This window comes from Nomascus leucogenys, chromosome 19 (genome assembly GCF_006542625.1).
Source record: "Nomascus leucogenys isolate Asia chromosome 19, Asia_NLE_v1, whole genome shotgun sequence".
NCBI classification, from domain to species: domain Eukaryota; kingdom Metazoa; phylum Chordata; class Mammalia; order Primates; family Hylobatidae; genus Nomascus; species Nomascus leucogenys.
Genome location: NC_044399.1, coordinates 56,476,565 through 56,497,939, shown reverse-complemented (window position 1 = coordinate 56,497,939; position 21,375 = coordinate 56,476,565). Strand labels below are relative to the sequence as shown.

At 47.6% G+C, this 21,375-nt stretch overlaps 1 protein-coding gene across 2 annotated transcripts in view; it reads left to right on the top strand.

Moving 5' to 3' along the window:
* The window catches only part of LBH (LBH regulator of WNT signaling pathway), a 28,053-nt gene extending 15,871 nt beyond the window's left edge, over positions 1 to 12,182 (top strand). Inside the window, exon 3 of one of the 2 annotated variants that reach the window (XM_030799811.1) lies at positions 9,561 to 12,182. In XM_030799811.1, the coding sequence (XP_030655671.1) occupies positions 9,561 to 9,749 (189 nt within the window). In that variant the 3' untranslated portion in view covers positions 9,750 to 12,182. The remainder of the gene's footprint in view (positions 1 to 9,560) is intronic. The other variant, XM_003262694.3, reaches the window with a different exon arrangement.
* The last annotated feature ends 9,193 nt before the right edge of the window (positions 12,183 to 21,375 follow it).

Here is a 21,375-nt window from a genome sequence, read left to right as displayed (position 1 = left end):
GAAAAGGCAAATGACATCTTAGGATTACTATGAAAATATGTTACCTCCATGGAGGCTCCCTCCCTGAAAGGATCTTGGCAATTGAGCTTGGAGAATGGCTGCCCTAGGCTAAATAGAATATGCCTGATGAGAGGGTAGCAGGGCCATCAGCTCTCTGTTAGTGTAGATGGTTTCATTGAAAGGCATATACCTCTAGGAATATAGCCCTATTTGCTTCAGTTGTTAGCCTCAATGCTGCAGTTGTGATCAACTAAAATCTCCAAGCTTCTTTTATGGGAGCTACTATCAAGCAAGACTTCTTGTGTGGGGCAAAAAAATTTTTTGTGGGGGACAAAGTGAGTTGTCCTGGTAGTGCACTTGCAGAATGGGTAAAGAAGGAATGAAAGTGGAGTGAAGGCCATGGGGCAGGACTGCAAGGAAGGCCTTCGAGATTTGTTTCCACCCAGGGATGTTTTTGGAAGCTACATGGTGGGGGTTAGGAAGGGAACCCAGACAAGAAATGGAAGGAAGGCAATGGGATAGGCTAAATTTTCAAGATTTGTGTTTCCAAAACAAAGAATGAGGGGATAGTTAGAAATGGTAGCTGAGAGAGGTGTGACCATGGGACATTTGGGTAGTACCAGTGGAGGGAGGATAGAGAGAGGGATGTGCCACCCACAGATGCCTGGAGGTGACAGGGGGCCAGTCTTCTTTCAAGAAGGTAATGATGATACGGTCCAAAAGTCGTGGATATTTGAAGTCATCTGTGCCTGAAAACTGCCTTTTGTTATCTGTGCCTGATAGCAAGTCTTTTCTCACCGCCCCAGAGAACTTTGAAAAAAATTCTCTAACATTCCAAAAGCCTCCTCATTCCACTGGGCCCAGAGTTAGCAGTAGAAATTAGTGCAATTAATTAGAATTTGGAACTCCTGACTCGCAGGATGGGTGTGTGTTTCAGAGATGTTTATGAAAGATGGTGTTTATCCAAAGGATTTCCTTTTCTTTTAAGTTTCAAGGCTGGAGGCTTAAGCATCTTTGATCCAAAGGAAGGAGGCCCAGCAGTTGTTATAAGCCCCAAATCTTTGCTTACGTCCTCTATAGGATTAGAGGCACCAGGGCAAGGCAGAACAGAGTGAGGTGGATGTTCCGTAACCCCAGTCCAGGGGAGATTTAAGGAAGATGAGAGTTTTAAAGATGGACAGTCTCTGAGTAGAGACTGGAGAATATTCTTCCTTCCCTGCACCTAGTTAGTAGCCCTGCTGCCCCTTTGCTACAATTCTTTCTGTTCTTATTAGCCACATTTCACATGGAAAAGCCAGTAAAATGCAAATAATAATGATGATGATAATAAAATAGCAGGAGGCAAGTATTTCAAAGATTGAATTTCTTGCCTTCACACATTGTTAGGGGGCAAAGAACAGGTGTGTTTTTTATTCGAATTAGCTGCTGCTTGTTCATTCATCCCTTGGCAGAGCAGGATGCTGGTAGAGATCTGCCCATTGTTATAAGCCAGCCCCTTGTAAGAAGGAAGGAGCACACAAGGCAATTCATTGTTGTTCTCCAGGAGAAGTAAGAAATCCAGACTTTGGGAAGCTGAGGGGCAGGCCCCTGGAGTAAGTAGAAGGAGGAGGTAGAAGAAGAGGAAGGCCTCTGGTGGGGGGTGGGGTGGTGACAAGGGCATGGTTTTCATTCCGTTGGGCCTAACCCACGCCCTGGGGAAACAGAGCCACGGGGAGGGAAGTGATGAATGAAGTTGCAGCCGTTTCTCCGAAGAACTCGGCCTAGGATTTGTGGGCACAAGCCCAGGAGTGCTGCGTATTTGCTCCTGTCCCAAGCCACAGCTGTTGACCCCTTGGTTCCTCACTCTAAATGCTCCTGGGGGGCCCTTGCTTTACTTAGTAAGAACCATCATTAGGAAGGTAGAGTTTACAGGGCATGTTCACACATACCTGTATTTGATTCTCTCCAAAGCCCTGCGAGATCAGCATTAGCACTGACCCAAATTATAGAGAAGTAGAGGAGGATAATGGGCCACCGCTTCGATGAGCCTGTCAGGCACTGTGCTGGCTCTCAAGGCACAGCACCGTGACCATGCCAACCATACCGTAAAGTGGAAATGATTTTCTCATTTTACTCGGGAGGCAGCTGAGGCTCAGAGGCGATAAAGTGATGTGACCAGGGTCATAGCGATAATAAGAGATGGAGGCAAGGAAAAAGCCAGATCCTTCGGACTCTGTGGTCTGCCTGTGGGAAGAGCAATTTTCCTGAGCGGGTTTGGGCTGATTGTTCTTACTTCTCTGCAACAGGAGAGGGTAGAAACTTACTGTGTGGTTTTGTCCACAGTGCTTTAGGGAGCTAGCCTGGTTATGTATCTCAGGCTCTCTCCCCTCCCTCTCCACCCCCGGCCTTCCTCTTTCCTCTTTCCACCCTTGCAAAAAAGAGCAAGATGTCCAGGCTCCTGAGGTCTCAGCTTGCAGAGCTGGTAATTAGCCCTTTGTGTCCTGTTAACCACCTTTCATCTCCTCCACCTGCTGGTATCCGCTTTCCCTATTAGCATCTCTTGGCTCTTTGCAGAGCCCTCGGCCTCTTTGTGGCCAGCTCGGGTTGTTTGTCAGAGATGATGGCTGAGAGATGCACACTCATGGGAGGGCGGCTCTGACCAGGAGCACTCACATTTTCCATGCCAGGTGCCAGGCATCTCTCTCCTCTCCCACCCCAGGGGCAGCCAGGTTTAGGTCACCTGGCATGGAGGCAGACAGTTGATAGCCAGGTCCCCAAATTTGGGGCCTTTGAAGCCCTGGTGTTGCCTTTCAATTCTCCTCCACGGGTGAAATGGGAACTGGCTCACCGGCAACTTTTATGCCTAAGCAAGAAGGCTGCTGAGGAATTCCAAGTCTCCAGAAGCTCACCCTCAGGCCCAGGATTCTCTGGTCCAACAGCCTCCACTGTTGGTCAGTCAAACAGCCTCCACGGTTGGTCGGTCAAACAAACGCCCTGGGGTTCCCGGGAACATTCTGCTGCCTTCATTGTCCGCATACTAAATCATCAATCCAACAAGGCAGCCACTCGCCACACAGGGCCATTTAAGGTTACATTAAATTGATATTTATATTATATCACATATAAATTTCTATTAATAAAAATTAAATAAAAATAACATTTTAGCCACCATTCTTATTTTTTATTGTCTGTAGAATTTTTTTTTTTTTTTTTTTTTTTTTTTGAGATAGGGTCTTGTTTCGTCACCCAGGCTGGAGTGCAGTGGCACAATCTCTGCTCGTTGCAGCCTTAACCTTCCAGGCTCAGGCGATCCTCTCACCTCAGCCCCACAAAGTGCTAGGATTACAGGCATGAGCCACCCATGCCTGGCCAATTTTAGCCACCTTTCAAGTGCTCCATAGTCACACATGGCAAGTGGCTACATTGGACAGCGCAGATAGAGAATATTTCCATATACAGAACATTCTTTTGGACAGCACTGATCTATACAGCCAGAAATTCCAGTATCTTACAGACCATCTCTTCCTGCTACAAAGTCTTGAAGCTCCCTTGACCTTTCAAGTGAATTCATTTGAGTTTCCAAAATACCAGGGCCTGTTGGGACTGGAGGCCACCAGGCAAAGGATGCCTCCTAAGAGGTGTCCTCTGTAATACTCACTGTCACCACGGCCAGGCATGGTGGCTCATGCCTGTAATCCCAGCACTTTGGGAGGCTGAGGTGGGAGGATCACTTGATTCTGGAAGGTTGAGGCTGCAATGAGCCGAGATGGTGCCATTGCGCTCTAGTCTGGGTGACGAAACAAGATCCTATCTCAAGAAAAACAAAACAAAAAACTACTGATAAAAAATAAGAAAGGTGGCTAAAATTTTTATTTTATTTTTATTAACAGAAATTTATATGTGATAACATCAATTTAATGTAACTTTAAATGGCCCTGTGTGGTGAGTGGCTGCTTTGTTGGACAGATGATTTAGTATGAGGATGACGAAGGCAGCAGGATGTTCCAGGGAAGCCCAGGGCGTTTGTTTGGCCGACCAACAGCAGAGGCTGTTGGAGCAGAGAATCCTGGGCCTGAGAGTGAGCTTCTGAGACGAAGAATGGTGCTTACTTTTCCACACAGTGGAGCATGCAAGACCTGGGAGATTCACGGTGTGTGTGAACGTCAAGGCTTCATTCCATTTGCAAAGGATGGAACTTGGTGATATGGCTTGGCCGTGTCCCCACCCAGATCTTATCTTGAATTGTAGTTCCCATAATCCCCTTGTCTCGTGGGAGAGACCTGGTAGGAGATAATTGAATCATGGGGGCGGTTACCCTCATGCCGTTCTCATCATGATAGTAAGTGAGATCTCATGAGATCTGACGGTTTTATAAGGGGCTTTTCTCCCTTTGCTCGGCACTTCTCTCCCTGCCACCTTGTGAAGAAGAATGTGTTTGCTTCCCCTTCCACCATGATTGTAGTTTCCTGAGGCCTTCCTAGCCATGTGGAACTGTGAGGCAATTAAACCTCTTTCCTTTAGGCCGGGTGCGGTGGCTCACGGCTGTAATCCTAGCACTTTGGGAGACCAAGGCGGGCGGATCACAAGGTCAGGAGATCGAGACCATCCTGGCTAACATGGTGAAACCTCGTCTCTACTAAAAATACAAAAAATTAGCCGGGCGTGGTGGTGGGCGCCTGTAGTCAAAGCTGCTCAGGAGGCTGAGGCAGGAGAATGGCGTGAACCCGGGAGGCGGAGCTTGCAGTGAGCAGAGATCGTGCCACTGCACTCCAGCCTGGGTCGACAGAGCGAGACTCTGTCTCAAAAAAAAAAAAAAAACAAAAAAACTCTTTCCTTTATAAATTATCCAGTCCCGGGGATTTCTTCATAGCAGCATGAGAATAGACTAATACACTTGGTGTCCATTCGATTCATTTCAGCCATCAGCTTTGGCAGCCCAATGTGGCTGCTGGTTGTGGAGTCCAGGGCTGGCAGAGGGAGGAAGGTGTAGGGCTAGGAGAATCACAGCTGGGGGTGGATGCTTCTAGACCTGCCCTACCCTGGGCTGAGGGTGAGAAATGCCTCTGAGAGCTGCAGAGAGAAGGGAAGATGATTTGTGTTTGTTTTTGCCTTTCTGTAGTACAGAGAGAAGGAGCACTTTGGGGTAAGAGGTTTAACCAGAAGCAGTTTCTTCTGGGAACAGGGGCAGTTCTTTACTCCCTGCCAGTTCCTGCAGGCAGGCAGCATGCTGGGCTGGCCTGCCGCCTCAACCCCTACCTGTCATGTGCTTGGCAAGTCTGACCCAAGTCCTTTTTTCCACTGCCTTCCCCACCTGTCAAATTGCAGTTGCAACCTCTCATTTTTCTGCTGCCTAGATGATTAAAAAGCATGACTTAGTGGAAAAATGTTGACCTCCTTGGGGTCAGCCTCTGAAGCAGCTGTCAGAGGTAAGATTGTGCTGGCAAATTACTCAGCAGCACTTTGCAAGGCTTTCTGTCTGTCTGTAAGGAAACCAGAAGCTGTTGGTTCTGGGTACTTTTTGTGTTTGGAGAGAGCTACAATTTTGAGGCCCAAATGGGTATAATCTGATAATAAAATAAGATCTCTGATGGAAGGGTTCGATTATTATAGTAATTTTTAAAAATACAATTAACAGGCTTTGTAAAAACAAAAAAAAATTTTTTTAAACAGTGCTTGCTTCGAGCAATTCAGGGAGCAAAGTCCTCTGGCAGCTAAGCACTATCAGAAGTTCAATTCTCATACCTCTTCCAAGGTCTTAAAAGACTTCATTGTGGAGCTCTCGGTATGAATGGCGCTGTTTGGAATTATTTTAATTACTGTGTTCATATGACTGCCTCTTGCTTGGAGATTGGATGCTTACTGTAGTTCTTTTGAAACTGCTCCAAAGAGGACATTATAGTTTCAATTTCGCTTATGTCCTCAAAGTATTTTATCATCTTTATATTTGCCAAGAACTTGTACCCTTCTAGTGAGACAAGAAGGTCACCTCATGTCTCAAAAGGAGAAACTGAGGTGTTTGGGGTTGAGAGGACTTGACCGGAGTTATACAATGGTGGTCATGGACATAGTGAGTGCCTGGGTTGTGTGGCTTAACCCATGTTATCAAGTGAACGCTTCATTTGAAGTCCTACAGGTCTGAGTTTGGATCCCAGTTCAGCTGCTTCCCAGGTGTGTGGCTTTGAGCAAGTCACATACCGTCTCTGTGCTTCAGGTTTCTTATCCACAAAATAGGGTTACAGTAGTCCCCGTTATCTCTGGGGGATACGTTCCAGGACACACAGCGGTTGCCTGAAACCACAGATAATACCAAACCCACATATGCTATGTTTTATCCTATACATCCATACCTGTGCTAAAGGTCAATTTATAAATTAGACTCAATGTGATAGCTACCAATAAAATAGAACAATTATAACCCCATACTGCAACGAAAGCCATGTGAATGGGGTCTCTCTCTGTCTCTCTCTCACAGTATCTTATTGTACTGTACCTACCTATCTTGGGATTGCAGTTGACTGTGGGTAACTGAAACCAAGAAAAGCAAAGCTGTGCATAAGTTGGGGGGTGGTGACTAGAATTATTGTGAGGTTTGAGATTCTGCTCAGCAAAAATTTCATCCATCATCATCATCATTCGATTTTTTTCCCTATTTTAATGAAAGACCTGTTTCCAGCTTGAAATGAAATCCAGTGCTTCCCACCCCTCTCCTCCTCCTCCTCCTCTTCCTCTTCCTCCTCTCTTCCTCCTCCTCCTCCCCCTCCACCCCCTCCTCCTTTTGCTGGCCCTGCCCTGCTTGTCATGCCTTTTGCTTTTCCTTGGCTTAGGCCATCATAGTTAGAAATGGGTTTTCACTCTCCCAGCCCTGGCAATGTGGCCCTGGCACAGGTAGGCATAATCCTGGCAGTGAGGTCAGAGGGTGGAGGCAGGGCCAGGCTCTGCACAGGGCAGGTCCCCCTCTCCTCTTGACAGCTTGTGGCGCTGTCTTGGATCCTGAAGGTTTAGAACAAGCATCAAGACTGGGAAGCTCACCTCCTGAGCTGGGGCCCTCAGAGCTGCCTGGGCAGTGAAGGCCCAGAGTCTTACTCTCCCTCCCTGCTCAGTTTTCCATCTGTGAAATGGGGTGGAGACCCAGCAGCAGCCTAATCCATTTTCCAGAAGGCTCAGGCACTGAAAACAGCAGATGTAGGTTTGAATCCTGGCTCTGCCATGTGACCCTCAGAGTCCCGGGTCTTACTATTCCTAGAGTGGCAGTGAGCCCTGAATGAGGTGACGTCTGAAAGAGCTTCGTGACCTGTAGTGGGCTTCCCTCCATCGGGGTCCCTCTCACCCACTCTCAAAGCTCATGCTTGGAGGGCGCCTTGTGTCCTCACAGCCCATGGGGGGCTCTGGCTCCACCCAAGAAATGAGGAAGCACCCAAAAAGCCCACGGGGCCGCTCCTTGCTTGGCACATGTGCGTCCGGGCACAGCACCGTCCGAGGGCAGAACTTCCGGGCCGGCCTGGTCAGGAAGACAAAGCCCAGAGTCGGGGTCTGTGTCGCCCTGCCTCCGTGACCCACACTGGCCCATCCCCTCCCTGGACTTGTTTTCCTCCTGGCTGCCATTATGATACCTTTTATGAGCCTCGTTAAGTCTTTAATGATGCCTAGTTGTGCAGCTGGCTTAAGGCTTAATCCCCAGCAATAGGTCTTATTGGATAAATGGTTAATAATCACTCGTTTGCAGGGATTGGGAAGGCTTCACTGAGGCCTGTGATTCCTGGAAGCTCCACGTGGCCTGTGATGTGGTGAGAGTGTGACTTGGCTGGGGCAGTACTGCATGGGGTTGGGTTGCAATAAGACCGGGTGTCCTCAGAGCACCACAGAAGTTGGGAAGGCCTGAGTTTGTAAAAGAGCCTTTCTTCTACGTCCTGGTAATGGAGGACTCCTGTCTGCTGCCATGGGCCTGTCCCCATCTGGATCGAGGTGCAGGCAGGAGCAGGCAGCCCCCCAGATCTCTTCAAATGTGTCTCCACCCAATCAAAGTTTTGCTTTCCTTTCTTGCACCATGAACAAGCTGTGTGACCTTGAGCAGGTCTCCTGACCCCTCTGGGGCCTTGGTTTGCTCATCTACCAAATGAAGAGGTGGGAAGAGATGGCCGTGAAGGTGCCAAGTGCCTGATTCTGTGAGTCCAGCATCCCAGACAGAGGCTCCTCTCTCTAGCTCTGGGGCATGTCACTGAGGGCTGTGAATGGCAGGGACCAGCAGCCCAGCGGATTAAGTACTTAAACTGCTGGGCCAAGAATTGGGTCAGCTGTAGTCACAGGGCAGTGTGTGCAAAGGGAATCCGCAGAGCCAGATTTGGCCCTGATTTTATAGCTGGGTTTGGGGTTTCTGCCAGCTCTGGGCAGGACACAGAGTAGGCATTAAAAAACAAAGCCTGGTTGACGGGACTCTGGAAAGAGAAGTAGACTCCTTCAGGTGTAGAGCTGGCAAGAAGCCAGGAATTGTTCACAGGTGAAAAAGAAAGGATCCTTGGATTTTGTTCCCAGCCCGCCTGTGACTGGGGACCAATGCCGTTCATCAGGATTTGGCTTTGACTTTACAGTTGCAATGAGATCGGGACCCATCTGCTTGAGGGACAGGCTGGTGTTGGGGCAGGGGAATCGAACAGACCCAGTTTTTGTTTTTGTTTTTGTTTTTGAGACAGAGTCTCGCTCTGTCACCCAGACTGGAGTCCAGTGGTGCCATCTCGGCTCACTGCAAGCTCCACCTCCCGGGTTCACAATATTTTCCTGCCTCAGCCTCCCAAGTAGCTGGGACTACAGGTGCCCGCCACCACGCCCGGCTAATTTTTTTTGTATTTTTAGTAGTTCACTGTATGAGGGGTTTCACCATGTTAGCCAGGATGGTCTCGATCTCCTGACCTCGTGATTCACCTGCCTCAGCCTCCCAAAGTGCTGGGATTACAGGTGTGAGCCACCATGCCCAGCCCAGACCCAGTTTTCAATCTCATCCCAACCCTCACTCATTCCTAGGCTGTCTGGTCTTGGACCACCTACTCTCCCAAGCCTGAGATTCTTTAAGCTAGCATGATCAACGCCTGTTTTTCAGCATGACTGTGTGGGTTGGAAGTGATATATGTATAGCAACCTGGTAACCTGCTCACTTAGTGCCAGTAATTATTCCGGGAGGTACTTAATGCTGTGGCACCTGTTGTATTCTTTGTACTCCTGGCATAAAATACTTCCTGCAGAGAGAGACCAGACTTACTGTGGATAACATGATTTGGGATTATTTTATCTGAAAATAAAATACAGAGTCCAAACAGAGTCACATCAACCTTTAAACTCAGTGGCACTGCCCCCAAACTTTCAGCTTCAGGATTAGAATGGAAGTCTGACTGAGGGACAGTTTCCTATGTTGCCCCAGAATATTCTCCCGTGGCTCCCACCTTATATATACTCCACAGCCTCCCAGGTGCAAAGCGCAGTCCCTGGCCTATGGCATGCTCCCAGTATGCCACATGGATGTGCAAAGAAGGACTGGAATTTCTCTTTTCAAATATCTACGTGATCAGGCACCTGCTCTGCTTTTCTTTCAGATCTTCCCAGACCCGTCAGATTTTGACCGCTGCTGCAAACTGAAGGACCGTCTGCCCTCCATAGTGGTGGAACCCACAGAAGGGGAGGTGGAGAGCGGGGAGCTCCGGTGGCCCCCTGAGGAGTTCCTGGTCCAGGAGGATGAGCAAGATAACTGCGAAGAGACAGCGAAGGAAAATAAAGAGCAGTAGAGTCCCTGTGGACTCCCATGGGTCATACCAGCCAGCATCTGTTCCTGAACTGTGTTTTTCCCATCATGACGGAAGAAGAGAGTGAGCCGCAATTGTTCTGAAAATGTCAAACGAGGCTTCTGTTTTGCACCTGCAGATCACCGAGTTGGTTTTCTTTTCTTTTCTTGTCTTCTTTTTTTTTTTTTTTTTTTGAAATTTGCCGAGCAGTGGAGCCCTCTGACAATTTGCAAGGCCCTCTGAGAAAGGAAGCTGCTTAGAGCCAGGGCATTAGGGGGTGGGGGGAGTGAGTGCTGTTTTTGAGATCATTATCTGAACTCAGGCAGCCTAGTAGAGGCAGTGGTGGGATTCCAGTGGGTCTTGGTGGGTGGGAGGTGGGGCATGTGCAAAGCAAGCAAGGAACATTTGGGGTAAGAAAACAAACATGAGGCAAAAGAAAAAATACTTGTTTTTAAGAAAACATTGAGCAGAGAACTGCAGCCAGGATGCGCTCAGCAGACATTCACTCTGCCTGCTGGGACATCAGAAAACAAAGTCTTCATCTCTCTCTCCAGTTTCACCCACCTCACCCTTGGCTTTCATTTCAGGTGTGTTGGTCTATGACAGGGAGGAGAGTAAAGGAGAGCAGGAGCAATTGGCTGCCTGCAAAGCCAGCTGGAGGTGATGTGCAGGAAAGGAAAGGTCACCCCATTCTTCTCCATGGCCTCTCTGCTCCCAGCTGTGGTAGGCTCACATAGCCAATGTGATCGGTTTTTAAGAGGCAGTGTTTTTCAGCTTTTCTCCCTGATATATCCATTTTGCTTCCCAGCACTTTTTAGGAGTAGTGAGAGCACTTCCTGCCCTTCCACTACCTTGGAAGCCCCAGGGTAGACACTTGGCATGAAGGTCTCTCCCTTAACTGCTGCCCTCCCAAAACTTGCTCCCAAGATGGAGTGGGCGTGATCTTCCAGGCTGGCCCTTCATCCTCCTCACCGCCACCTTCCCTGCCCCAGCCACAGCAGCCATGGGTACATGGGTCCCCAGCTCAGCTGTGGATTCCCGCCAGTCTGCCCAGCTGCAGTACTCCCGCCCATGGGGGATCTTGGTCTGTTTTTCTTGTGGGAGCCGAGTGGAGAGCAGACGTGGCTTTTTCTGTGTCTTGTTGGGGCGGTGACTTGCATGGTGGGGACAAGGCTGTCGTGGCAACCTTGGGATCGAGTTTGAGACTAAAGGATGCCATGAGATCCCTGGCTTCTCCCCGTGTTGTTCCCGGACAAGGGCAGAAGGGAGGCATGGCAAGGGACCTCCGCTGTCCTTACTCAACAGTGGTCCTCATCCCTCCCCACCTCCCACTGCTTCCTGCAAGGGCACCAGTTGTATGAGAAAGTTGGCCTTTGGACTTAGCATTTCTTATTGTAGCTAAGAGCCATCTGAAGCAGCAGGTTGCAGGACAAATGCTTCAGTCCAGCCGAGAGCAGTACCATGTGACCAAGAGGTGGACTCAGAGCCTTCCTTGAGCTAAGCTCGGCCAACCAAGGCACGCAGCATGTCCCCTCAGGTCTCCAGTCAGTCCAGGTTGACCCTCGGTTCTGGACGTGTGTATATAGCTGTATTTAATACCTCAAGGTCATTGTGGCTGTGGGGATGCCGGGGCAGGAGGACGAGGGTGTGCTGTGGACACAGCAGTCCGCGGGATTCCGTTCTGGGAAGCCGATGGTCGCCGGCACCCCCTGCTTCCTCCCTCTGTTGTCTGCCTGTGTGACACACATCAATGGCAATAACTTCTTCCAACTCCTCGCAGAAGTGGGAGAGGCCGGCAGCCTGCACCGAGAGGGGCTTTCCTCTCTCTTGCTCCCCGCTTCATTCTGTTTTGGCTGCAGAGAGTGGTTCATCTATACTCTCATTCCCTCGCCTCCCCTTGTGAACGGGGGTCTTGCCTTTTCAATTCCTGTGTTTTGGTGTCTTCCCTTATCTGCTACCCTAAATCACCTGTCCCGGTCTTGCTGTGTGGTGGGAACGTGCTTGTAAACTGCGTAACAAATCTACTTTGTGTATGTGTCTGTTTATGGGGGTGGTTTATTATTTTTGCTGGTCCCTAGACCACTTTGTATGACCGTTCGCAGTCTGAGCAGGCCAGGGGCTGACAGCTAATGTCAGGAACCTCAGCGGTGGAGCCTGCTGGGGGGACCCAGCTGCTCTTGGACAAGTGGCTGAGCTCCTATCTGGCCTCCTCTTTTTTTTTTTTTTTTTTTTTTCCAATTAATTTGTGTGTATTTCTAACTGATTGTATTGAAAAAATTCCTAGTATTTCAGTAAAAATGCCTGTTGTGAGATGAACCTCCTGTAACTTCTATCTGTTCTTTTTTGAGGCTCAGGGAGAAACTAGCATTTTTTTTTTTTTCCAAACTACTTTTTGTCACTGTGACAGTTGTAAATAAAGTTTGAAAATGCTTTCCACTATAGTCTGGTTTCCTTTTCCCCTTCCTGTTCCATTGGAATGGAGTGAGCTCAGGAGCGAGATGAAGTTCTGCAGGAGGCTGAGTTGGGGGAGTCCCAAGAGAGGCTCCTTATGTAGCTCACCTGATGGCTTGTCCGGGGAGAATTCACTGGGGAGATTTAAACCACAGCCAAGGTGTGAACTACCCTTCTAAAGGAAGAAAAACCCAAGACATATAGGAAGGTCATTCACAGAGGCTGGAGGGTGAGTGGGTGGGCATGTGGTAAGCTCAGGCTATCATGCAAAGCATTTACTGAGCACCTACTGCTTGGCAGGCATTGGTAAGAGGTCAAGGTCACAAATGGCAATGGCCCTGGTTCTCATGGCACTGCCTTAGTGAAAAATTAAATGACGAACATGGTGAGTGCAAGGCAGGATCAAACTGGGATGCCGAGTGTGAACATCAGTTGGGAGGGTCAGGAAGGTCTTTGGAAGCAGTGACAAGGAGAAGTTAGCCAGGTACTAGGTGGCAGGGAGCAGAGGGGAGTTGGGGGCATTGGAAGATGATTCCAACAGGGAGAACAGCTTGGCAGGTGGGGTGGGGTGGTGGAAGAGGAAAGCGTGCAGGAGGGCTACTCAGTCCTGGCTAGGAGTTTGGATTTTATTCTAAGGGCAGGACCTAGCATGGTCTGCTTCACATTTTAATACAACCTGGCTCAATGGAGATGGGATTGGAGGGGGCAAGATGAAAAGCCTAGAGACCAGGAAGGAGGCTTTGTGGAGGTCAGAGTGAGAGAATGGTGGTTCGTAGAAGGGATTTGGGGGCATTTTTCTAACCCAAGGCCATTTTTGCCTTCACCCAGCCCTCTTCCGGGTTCCTTAACTTTGATAAGTGTAGAGAATCCATTGGTTTGTGCTGAAGGTGTCTGCCAGGATTTACAGAATAAAGACCCATTTTAACACTAGCCTTAGTGAAACAACTAGATCTATGGATCTGCTGCCCCAAGGATAACTGGCAGGACTTTACCCTCCTTATATGGGTTGCCCCTTTATTTTTCTCCAGCAGCCTGAAGATGGAATTTATTAGAATGCCGCCTCCTTGAACACACCCCTGCAGAAAACTGTCATTTGCAGATGACATCATCTGTGTAGGAAATCCTATGAAATCTACACAAAAAGCTACTAGAACTAATAAATAAGTTTAACATGGTTGCAGGATCAAAGCTCAATATTCGAAAATTGCCTGCATTTCTATATGTTGGTAACAAATAATGACAAAAAAAAAACACTGCATGTTCTCACTCATAAGTGGGAGTTGAACAAAGAACACATGGACACAGGGAGGGGAACGTCACACACTGGGACCTGTCAGGGGGTGGGGGGCGAGGGGAAGGAGAGCATTAGGACAAATACCTAATGCATGCAGGGCTTAAAACCTAGATGACGGGTTGACAGGTGCAGCAAACCACCATGGCACATGTATAGCTATGTAACAGACCTGCACATTCTGCACATGTATCCCAGAACTTAAAAATAAAAAATAGCAGAACATTGACATTTAAAATGCAATTTACATTAGCATCAAAAAATACAAACTATTTAGGAGTAACTCTGATGCAAGATATGCAAAACCTCCAAAACAATGAAAACTGCAAAACACTGCTGACAGAAATCGAAGAATCCCTATGTAAATGAAAGCCCTACCATGTTCATGGATCTGAAGACTCAATGTTAAAATGTCAGTTCTCTCCAAATTGATCTATAGACTCAACACAATCAAAACCTCAGCAAGCTGTTTTGTAGACATTGATGATCTGATTCTGAAACTCATTGGAAATGGAAAGAACCCAGACTAGCCAAAACAACTTTGAAAAAGGAAAATAAAGTTGGAGGACTCTCAGTTCTCAGTTTCAAAAACTGAATACAAAGCTACAGTCATCAAAACAGTGTGGTGTTGGCATCAAGAATGACAAATAGATCAGTGGAACAGAATAGAGTCTAGAAATAGACCCACAGATGTGCGGTTGACAGATTTTTGACAAAGGTGCCAAGGCAGCTCAGTGGAGGAAGGAAAGTCTTTTCAACAAGTGGTACTGGAACAATTGGATATCCATAGGAAAATAGCCCCTGGTGATGAAAGATGAGTCTTCACTTCTGTCTCCCACTGTCTTCATGTGACTTTTAAACAAAATAATTGTTTGTTTGGAAAAAAGTTTCGTCATTCTTTTTCATGGTTAGCCAGTTGCTTCAATACCCTCCTGCTTCACCCCAAGTTGCCTCCTCTTCCCTAAAGGAGAAGGATTGGGTGGCACCTGGCTGACTTGGCTGTGTTATTCGAGCTGACTTGCATTCGAGTCCTGTGCAGCCCCTCCATAGGTGCTGTGGGGCCATTTTCTTAATGTCTAGGATCCTCAGTGTTCTTGTCTGTAAAATGGAGATAAGACTAATAACTCCTGCATAGGGGTGTGCAGATTGAGCACCCAGTAGGTGTTCCACAAGTCAGGATATTTTCTGTCTCTCTTTTGAGGGCCTAGTTGCTAAGGAACTAACTCTGCCTTCTCTCTCCTGCTTTTTGCTTTGGGTCCTTTGTGGACACCAGACACAAAGGTAGCTTCAAAGTGAAGACAAGATTCAACTCCTTCTGTCTGCCTTCTTTTCTTCATCACCTTGAGAGGGGAAAGGCAAGGAGAAGAGAACTGTAATGCCTCTGCCCACCAAAGATTGGAGAGGGAAGAGAGGGAAGTCTCTCATCAGGGAGGGTCTATAGCTCTGCCTGACTCCTCTTTAAAGAGAGGATCCTTGGGCAGAAACCTCTTTGAAATGACAGTTGAGCTTTGAGTAGATTGGGAAGAGATTCCAGGTGAGGAGACAGCAAGTGCAAAGGCCCTGGGGTAGAGATTGTCTCCATCTTTTTGAGGAATGTCTATGAAGCTAGTATGTCTGGAGTAGAGAAAAAGAGAAAGCTGAGAGCAAACACCACAGAGCAGTGCCTCATGGGTCCTCATGAAGGTGAGTTTCAGAATCACTGGTGCCCATTGTAAGAAGCCTTCAGGGAAGGACACAGGCTCACCAGGCATCCCAGCCCCTGAAATCCATTGGTCAGCCCATTTAAAGTTGCCCAACTGGTGGCCTACAGCAATCGATGTTGAGGGACCTGAGGCACTGTCACATCCGGAAAGGGCTTCTGGATCATCAGAGGAGGATTAAATTAGGTAGAATTCAGTCTGTACATCTGTCCTTAAATTACTGAAGGGTGATTGTCGCTAAGAGCATTGGCTCCGAGATCAGACCCCTGGATCTGTAGCTCAGCCCTTCCTCTTACTAGTTGTGTGACCTTCAGCAAGTTACTTTTCTTCTCTATGCCTCACTTTCCTCATTTGTAAAACGAGTACCTAACTCATAGGGTTGTGGTGACACCTAAATGCATATTACAAGTAACATGCTTGGAACTTTGCTAGACACATAATAAGTGCTCAAGAACTGTTGGCCATTGTGAGGCCAGCCGCAATGGCTCAAGTCTCTAATCCCAGCACTTTGAGAGGCCGAGCCGGGAGGATCACCTGAGGTCAGGAGTTCCAGACCAGCCTGACCAACACGGAGAAACCCCATCTCCACTAAAAATACAAAATTAGCCAGGTGTGGTGGTGCATGCCTGTAATCCCAGCTACTCGGGAGGCTGAGGCAGGAGAATCACTTGAACCCGGGAGGCAGAGGTTGCGGTGAGCCGAGATCGTGCCATTGCACTCCAGCCTGGGCAACAAGAATGAAACTCCATCTCAAAAAAAGAAAAAAAAAAAGAAAGAAAGAAAAGAAAAAGAAATGTTAGTCATTGTGGTAGACAGATGTCTTCCACCCCCACAGATGTCCATGTCCTAATCTGAGCAACTGTGAATATGTAATGTTACATGGCAAAGGGGAATGAAGGTTGCTAATCAGCTGACCTTGGCTTGGGGAGATCCTGAATTATATTTGAGCCCAATCTAATCACAAAGGTCCCCGTAATGAAAGAGGGGGGCAGGAGAGTGAGTCAGAGAGATGTGAAGATGAAATGCTGCTGGCTTTGAAGACAGAGAAAGAGGCTGCCAGTCAAGGAATGCAGGCACCTCTAGAAGTGGGAAAAGGCAAGGCCATGATTCTCCCTGGAGCCGCCAGAGGAATGGAGCCCTGCCAGCACTTTGATTTTATCCTAGTGACAGCTATTTTGGACTTCTGACCTCCAGAACTGTAAGATAATAAATTTGTTGTAAACCACTAGGTTTGTGGTAATTTGCTAACAGCTACAATAGGAAACGAATGCAGCCTTTATCATCATAACTGTGATAATGATGATGATAGACTTTTCCCGCATGGCCTCGGAGAACGGGGATAAGGGAATGAATGGAAGGGGTTGCAGTCAGGCTGAGGCCACCATCCAGCAGTTGGAGCCCACAGCTTCCTGAGGATCAGTCTTCTCTTGGTGCCACCAGCTAGAGGTATCTGTCAGACGGAGGGAGCCATGACTGCCCTAGGACTAGATAAATTTGAGGCTATAGATCCCTTATTCTAGAATTTCAAAAATTAGTCATTTGTGTGTGATACGATCATCAGTATAGTCTTGGAATCAGAATATTCATTAGAGTACTCCCTTCTCTCTGTTTACCTGGATAGAAGGTCCTACTTTGACATGCAATTCATTTGCAATATTTCCTTTGCCATTTTCAGTCAGAAAACTGTGAATTCACACTTTTCTATTATTGGTGGCTGTCAATTACAGAGCACTGGTTTACCTCCATTTCTTCTAATTCTCATCACACTTTTTGCAAAGTGTGGGTTTTCATATATATAATGAAAAGTATATTTAGCACAAAGTACATTTAGCAATGATGGAAATTATAAAAGATGGTGAAATTTAGGGACTTCGTCTTTCAAATCCCATCATGGTAACATATCAGTTATTTGCATTTTGGTTTCCTTCCAGTCACTGTTCCCCCATACTTACCAGAATGGGCTCAATGAATATAACTTTTTCCCACAAAGTGGACATTTTTAATGTTACTTTACAGATGAGGAAGCTGAGGTCAGAGGACTTCAAAATATACTGACTTCGGAAAACAGTAGAATTAGAACAAATGGTGTGCTGGTAAATGTGTAAAAATCAGCCCTCTGAGATTTAAAAAAAAAAAAAAAAGGCCCTGATTCGTAGTGTTTACCAATTTCCATGGTGTAAATGCTCCCACCATGGCTGATTTTGTGGGACTGGGATGAGATGGGAGCCAATGCAAGCCTGTAGCAGCACACCTCTAGAATCCCTGATCCTCCACTTCTATGCTAGAGGAACACGGGCTCAGCCTGCCTGAGCCTCAGTCTCCTTTTCAATAAGATGGATATCACTCAAAACCAGGACAGTGCCTAATTCACAGGGACTCAATAAACTCTAGTGCCCTTCTTCCAGTTGGAAAAGAGAAATCATTCTGGAAATTTATCTGGCACACTCTTTTTCAAGCTAAATCATGACTCATTATGGGGTTGTGAAAGTAATCTATTTGTGGGCTGCAACCAGAATTTTTTAAAAAAGAAAGAAAACAAATAGAAAAGACGACAATAGAAAAGGAAAAATCAGAGTACAGCAGATATAGGAAGAATAAATGTTATTCCCTGAATTTTTTTTTGTTTCATCCCTACATGTGGATGACTGTGTGTACTTAGTCATGAAAAAAAATATTTTTCTTTCTGTGGGTCACAGTCAAAACGGTTCGAGAGCCACTGACCTGGGGAATCTGGCTTTCTAGAAAGCAGTACTTTTACTTAGTAGTCATGGCAGTGGGAGAGAGGCAACTAGAAAAAGTAGCTTAATACGCCTCTCTGCAGAGGAAATGGGACTGGCACACCCAAGGGTGGAAACTGTGTAGTCAGTGTGTAGGGGACAAGCCTGGGAAGGCCACTATGTCCTTGGTCTCCTCCAAGGCCAGGATTAGGCTCTGGGCAGCCTTCAAATTGCTGCCGAGCCCTGGAGGAGGGAGGGAACTGTGCATGGGGAAGGAGGCGGAAGCTACACAGGAAACCCTCACTGCATGTTTGTCGCTGCTGGCACTCACTGCAGCAGCTAGCAAGCAACCAACAATAGTGACATCAGGTAAAAAAATAACCCACAGGGTCCCAGCCCTGCCGTGCAGGGGCAAGGGCATGCCATCTAGAGGGCTGAAGTGTCACCAGGCTACAGCTGGGGTCATGCTGCCTGGCGCCATGCTGTGCCTTGATTTCCTGATTGCTAATTAGAGGGCACTTTTCCTGCCCAAGGTCACTTGGGCTGGCGCCAGCAATGGGGCCACTTGCCTGCAGAGTTTTTCCTCCCCTGATCTCTTGCACAAGGTGGTATTTAAAAAATCACTCATGCCAAGACCTTCAGGTCTGAATGCACCACCTCTCCCAGGGGGACTCTCATCTTAAAAGAAGGCCCCAGCAGTTCTTACCCAAAGGATTGTCCCAGGCAGGGGCTGTGCAGAAAGCCCCAGCAGCCTTACAAGCCTCTCCTTTGGCTATGGTAGGCTATGACCCTAGGCCCTGTGCTGACCCAAAAGCACTTCCCGCTGTTCTCCAAACCTTTCTCTCCAGACCAGAGACAGGTTTCCCATGTTTCCCCAGCACTGCCAGCTGGTACATGCTCCCACACACCAGTGAATGGTGTGGAAGGCAGCGCTACATTAGCTATTACCGTATTAGGCCATTCTTGCATTGCTGTAAAGAAATACCTGAGACTGGATACTTTACAAAGCAACGAGATTTTAATTGGCTCACGGTTCTGCAGGCTGTACAGGCATGGTGCTGGCATCTGCTTGGCTTCTGTGGAGGCCTCAGGGAGCTTTCACTCATGGCAGAAGGCAAAGCAGAAGCTTGCACGTCACGTAGTGAAAGAGAAGCAACAGAAAGCAAGGGGATGGGAGAGGTGCCACACACTTAAACAACCTGATCTTGCAGGAACTCACTCACTATGGCGAGGACAGCACCAAGCCATTAGGGATCCGCCCCTGTGACCTCCCACTAGGCCCCACCTCCAACACTGGGGATTACATTTCAACATGGGATTTGGGCGGGGACAAATATCCAACTCTGTAATTTACTTGACTACAACAAAGCGTGTTGAGGATTAGCAGCCGGCTCTGACACATAGGAACTAGGGTCCCCTATTTGCTTCTGACCTCACAGTTTGCTGGTTAATCATCTAGTTTCAGCCTGGTTCTCAACCTCCCTTACCTATCCTAAGAGCACCCACGTCCCTCAAGGACGAACAATATTCACAAAGACTTTCCACTCGACAGTTTACAAAGCACAGTTCTTATCTTCCATCCACCTACACAGCATTTCTTAACCTGGGGTTCCTAGAATTCAAGGCTGCATGTGACATTGGATGGGATAAAAAATTACATCTATATTTTAGTTAATCACTAACTGCAATTCAGCATTTCCTGTTTGAAGGAATGCAGGCAACAAACTGCAGTGGTGTCAGCAGCACCTGCAATTTGTCACTAATAAAAAATCACAAGTATTTTCATTTTCACAGTACACTTGTTGCAGGTATCATGAAATATCATTTGTAGTCATGGCTACCTCAAGATTATAGCTGCTGCTGGATCTCATTAGGTAAAGCTTTAATAAAGAAGGATATTTCTGACTTTTTCTTTTTTTTTCACAAATGTGTTTCTAAAATTTTTTTTGATGGCTGTATCTCAGCATACTTTATTTTCTTTGCAACTCTCTGTATTTTATGTTATGCATTTAAAGCATTATTCTGAGAAAGGAATTAAAACTTCTTCAAGCTGCCAAAGAGATCCTCAGCCCAAAAAAGATTAAGATTAAATTGCCTGAAGAGATGGTGCTCCAGCCCTGAGTAGAACTACAGTAGTGTGCAAACCCAAGGAAAATTCAATCTTACCCCTAAAGGGCTCAAAGCCAGTTAGAAATATCCAGAAACAAAGAAACATTGCACACTAGCCTAATGGGTGCTGTGAAGGCAGAGACTGTATGGGCAGATGGCATGGCCGGCAAAGCCTGGGAGGGCTGGAGTAGGATCTGGAGGGCGGAGAAACAGGGGGCCACTGCCTGGTTTCAGACACTTGGCGGATTCACAGCCCACCCCTGGCCAGAGAGGAGAGAGCCCATCCACCTACACTGACATGGGCTGCCCCGGAACAGCTTGGTGGCCCTGGGTGGGAGTGGCTTCCCCCTGACCTGCTCCATTCCCTCTCCAGCAATCCAAATGCCACCCACAGACCCGGGCCTGGGAGCAGAGGGATGAACTGTCCCTATTTACCTTGGCCTAGAGGTTTCACCAGACACAGAAATTTGAGTGCTAAGAAGGGAGAAAGTCCCAGGGCAAACCAGTACAGTTGGTCCAAACCCCACCCTTTTCACGCAGGACTAATTCAACTGCCTGGAATTTGGGTCAAGTTAGTCCCATAGCACCTTCTCTATCTGAGTTTCCATTTCTGTTCCCATCTGTCTCTCTCTGGTTGTCACTCTCTTACCTTCTACCCAATTTCTGCTTTAGCTCCCAAGCTTACCAATGTCCCCAGCTCCTGTCTCCCAGTACTCTTGAGAGACAGGACTAGCTGGATTTCCTAGGCCGACTAAGAATCCCTAAGCCTAGCTGGGAAGGTGACCACATCCACCTTTAAATACAGGGCTTGCAACTTAGCTCACACCCGACCAATCAGGTAGTAAAGAGAGCTTGCTAAAATGCTAATTAGGCAAAAACAGGAGGTAAAGAAATAGTCAATCATCTATCGCCTGAGAGCACAGCAGGAGGGACAGTGATTGGGATGTAAACCCAGGCATTCGAGCTGGCAACGGCTACCCTCTTTGGGTCCGCTTCCCTTGTATGGGAGCTCTGTTTTCATTCTATTAAATCTTGCAACTGCACACTCTTCTGGTCCGTGTTTGTTACAGCTTGAGCTGAACTTCATCCACCACCGCTGTTTGCCGCCGTTGCAGACCCGCCGCTGACTTCCATCCCTCTAGATTCAGCAGGATGTACACTGTGCGTGCTCCTGATCCAGCTAGGTGCCCACTGCCGCTCCCAATAGGGCTAAAGGCTTCCCATTGTCCCTGCACGGCTAAGTGCCCAGGTTTGTCCTAATCGAGCTGAACACTAGTCACTGGGTCCCATTGTTTTCTTCCGTGACCCATGGCTTCTAATAGAGCTATAACACTCACCACATGGCCCAAGATTCCATTCCT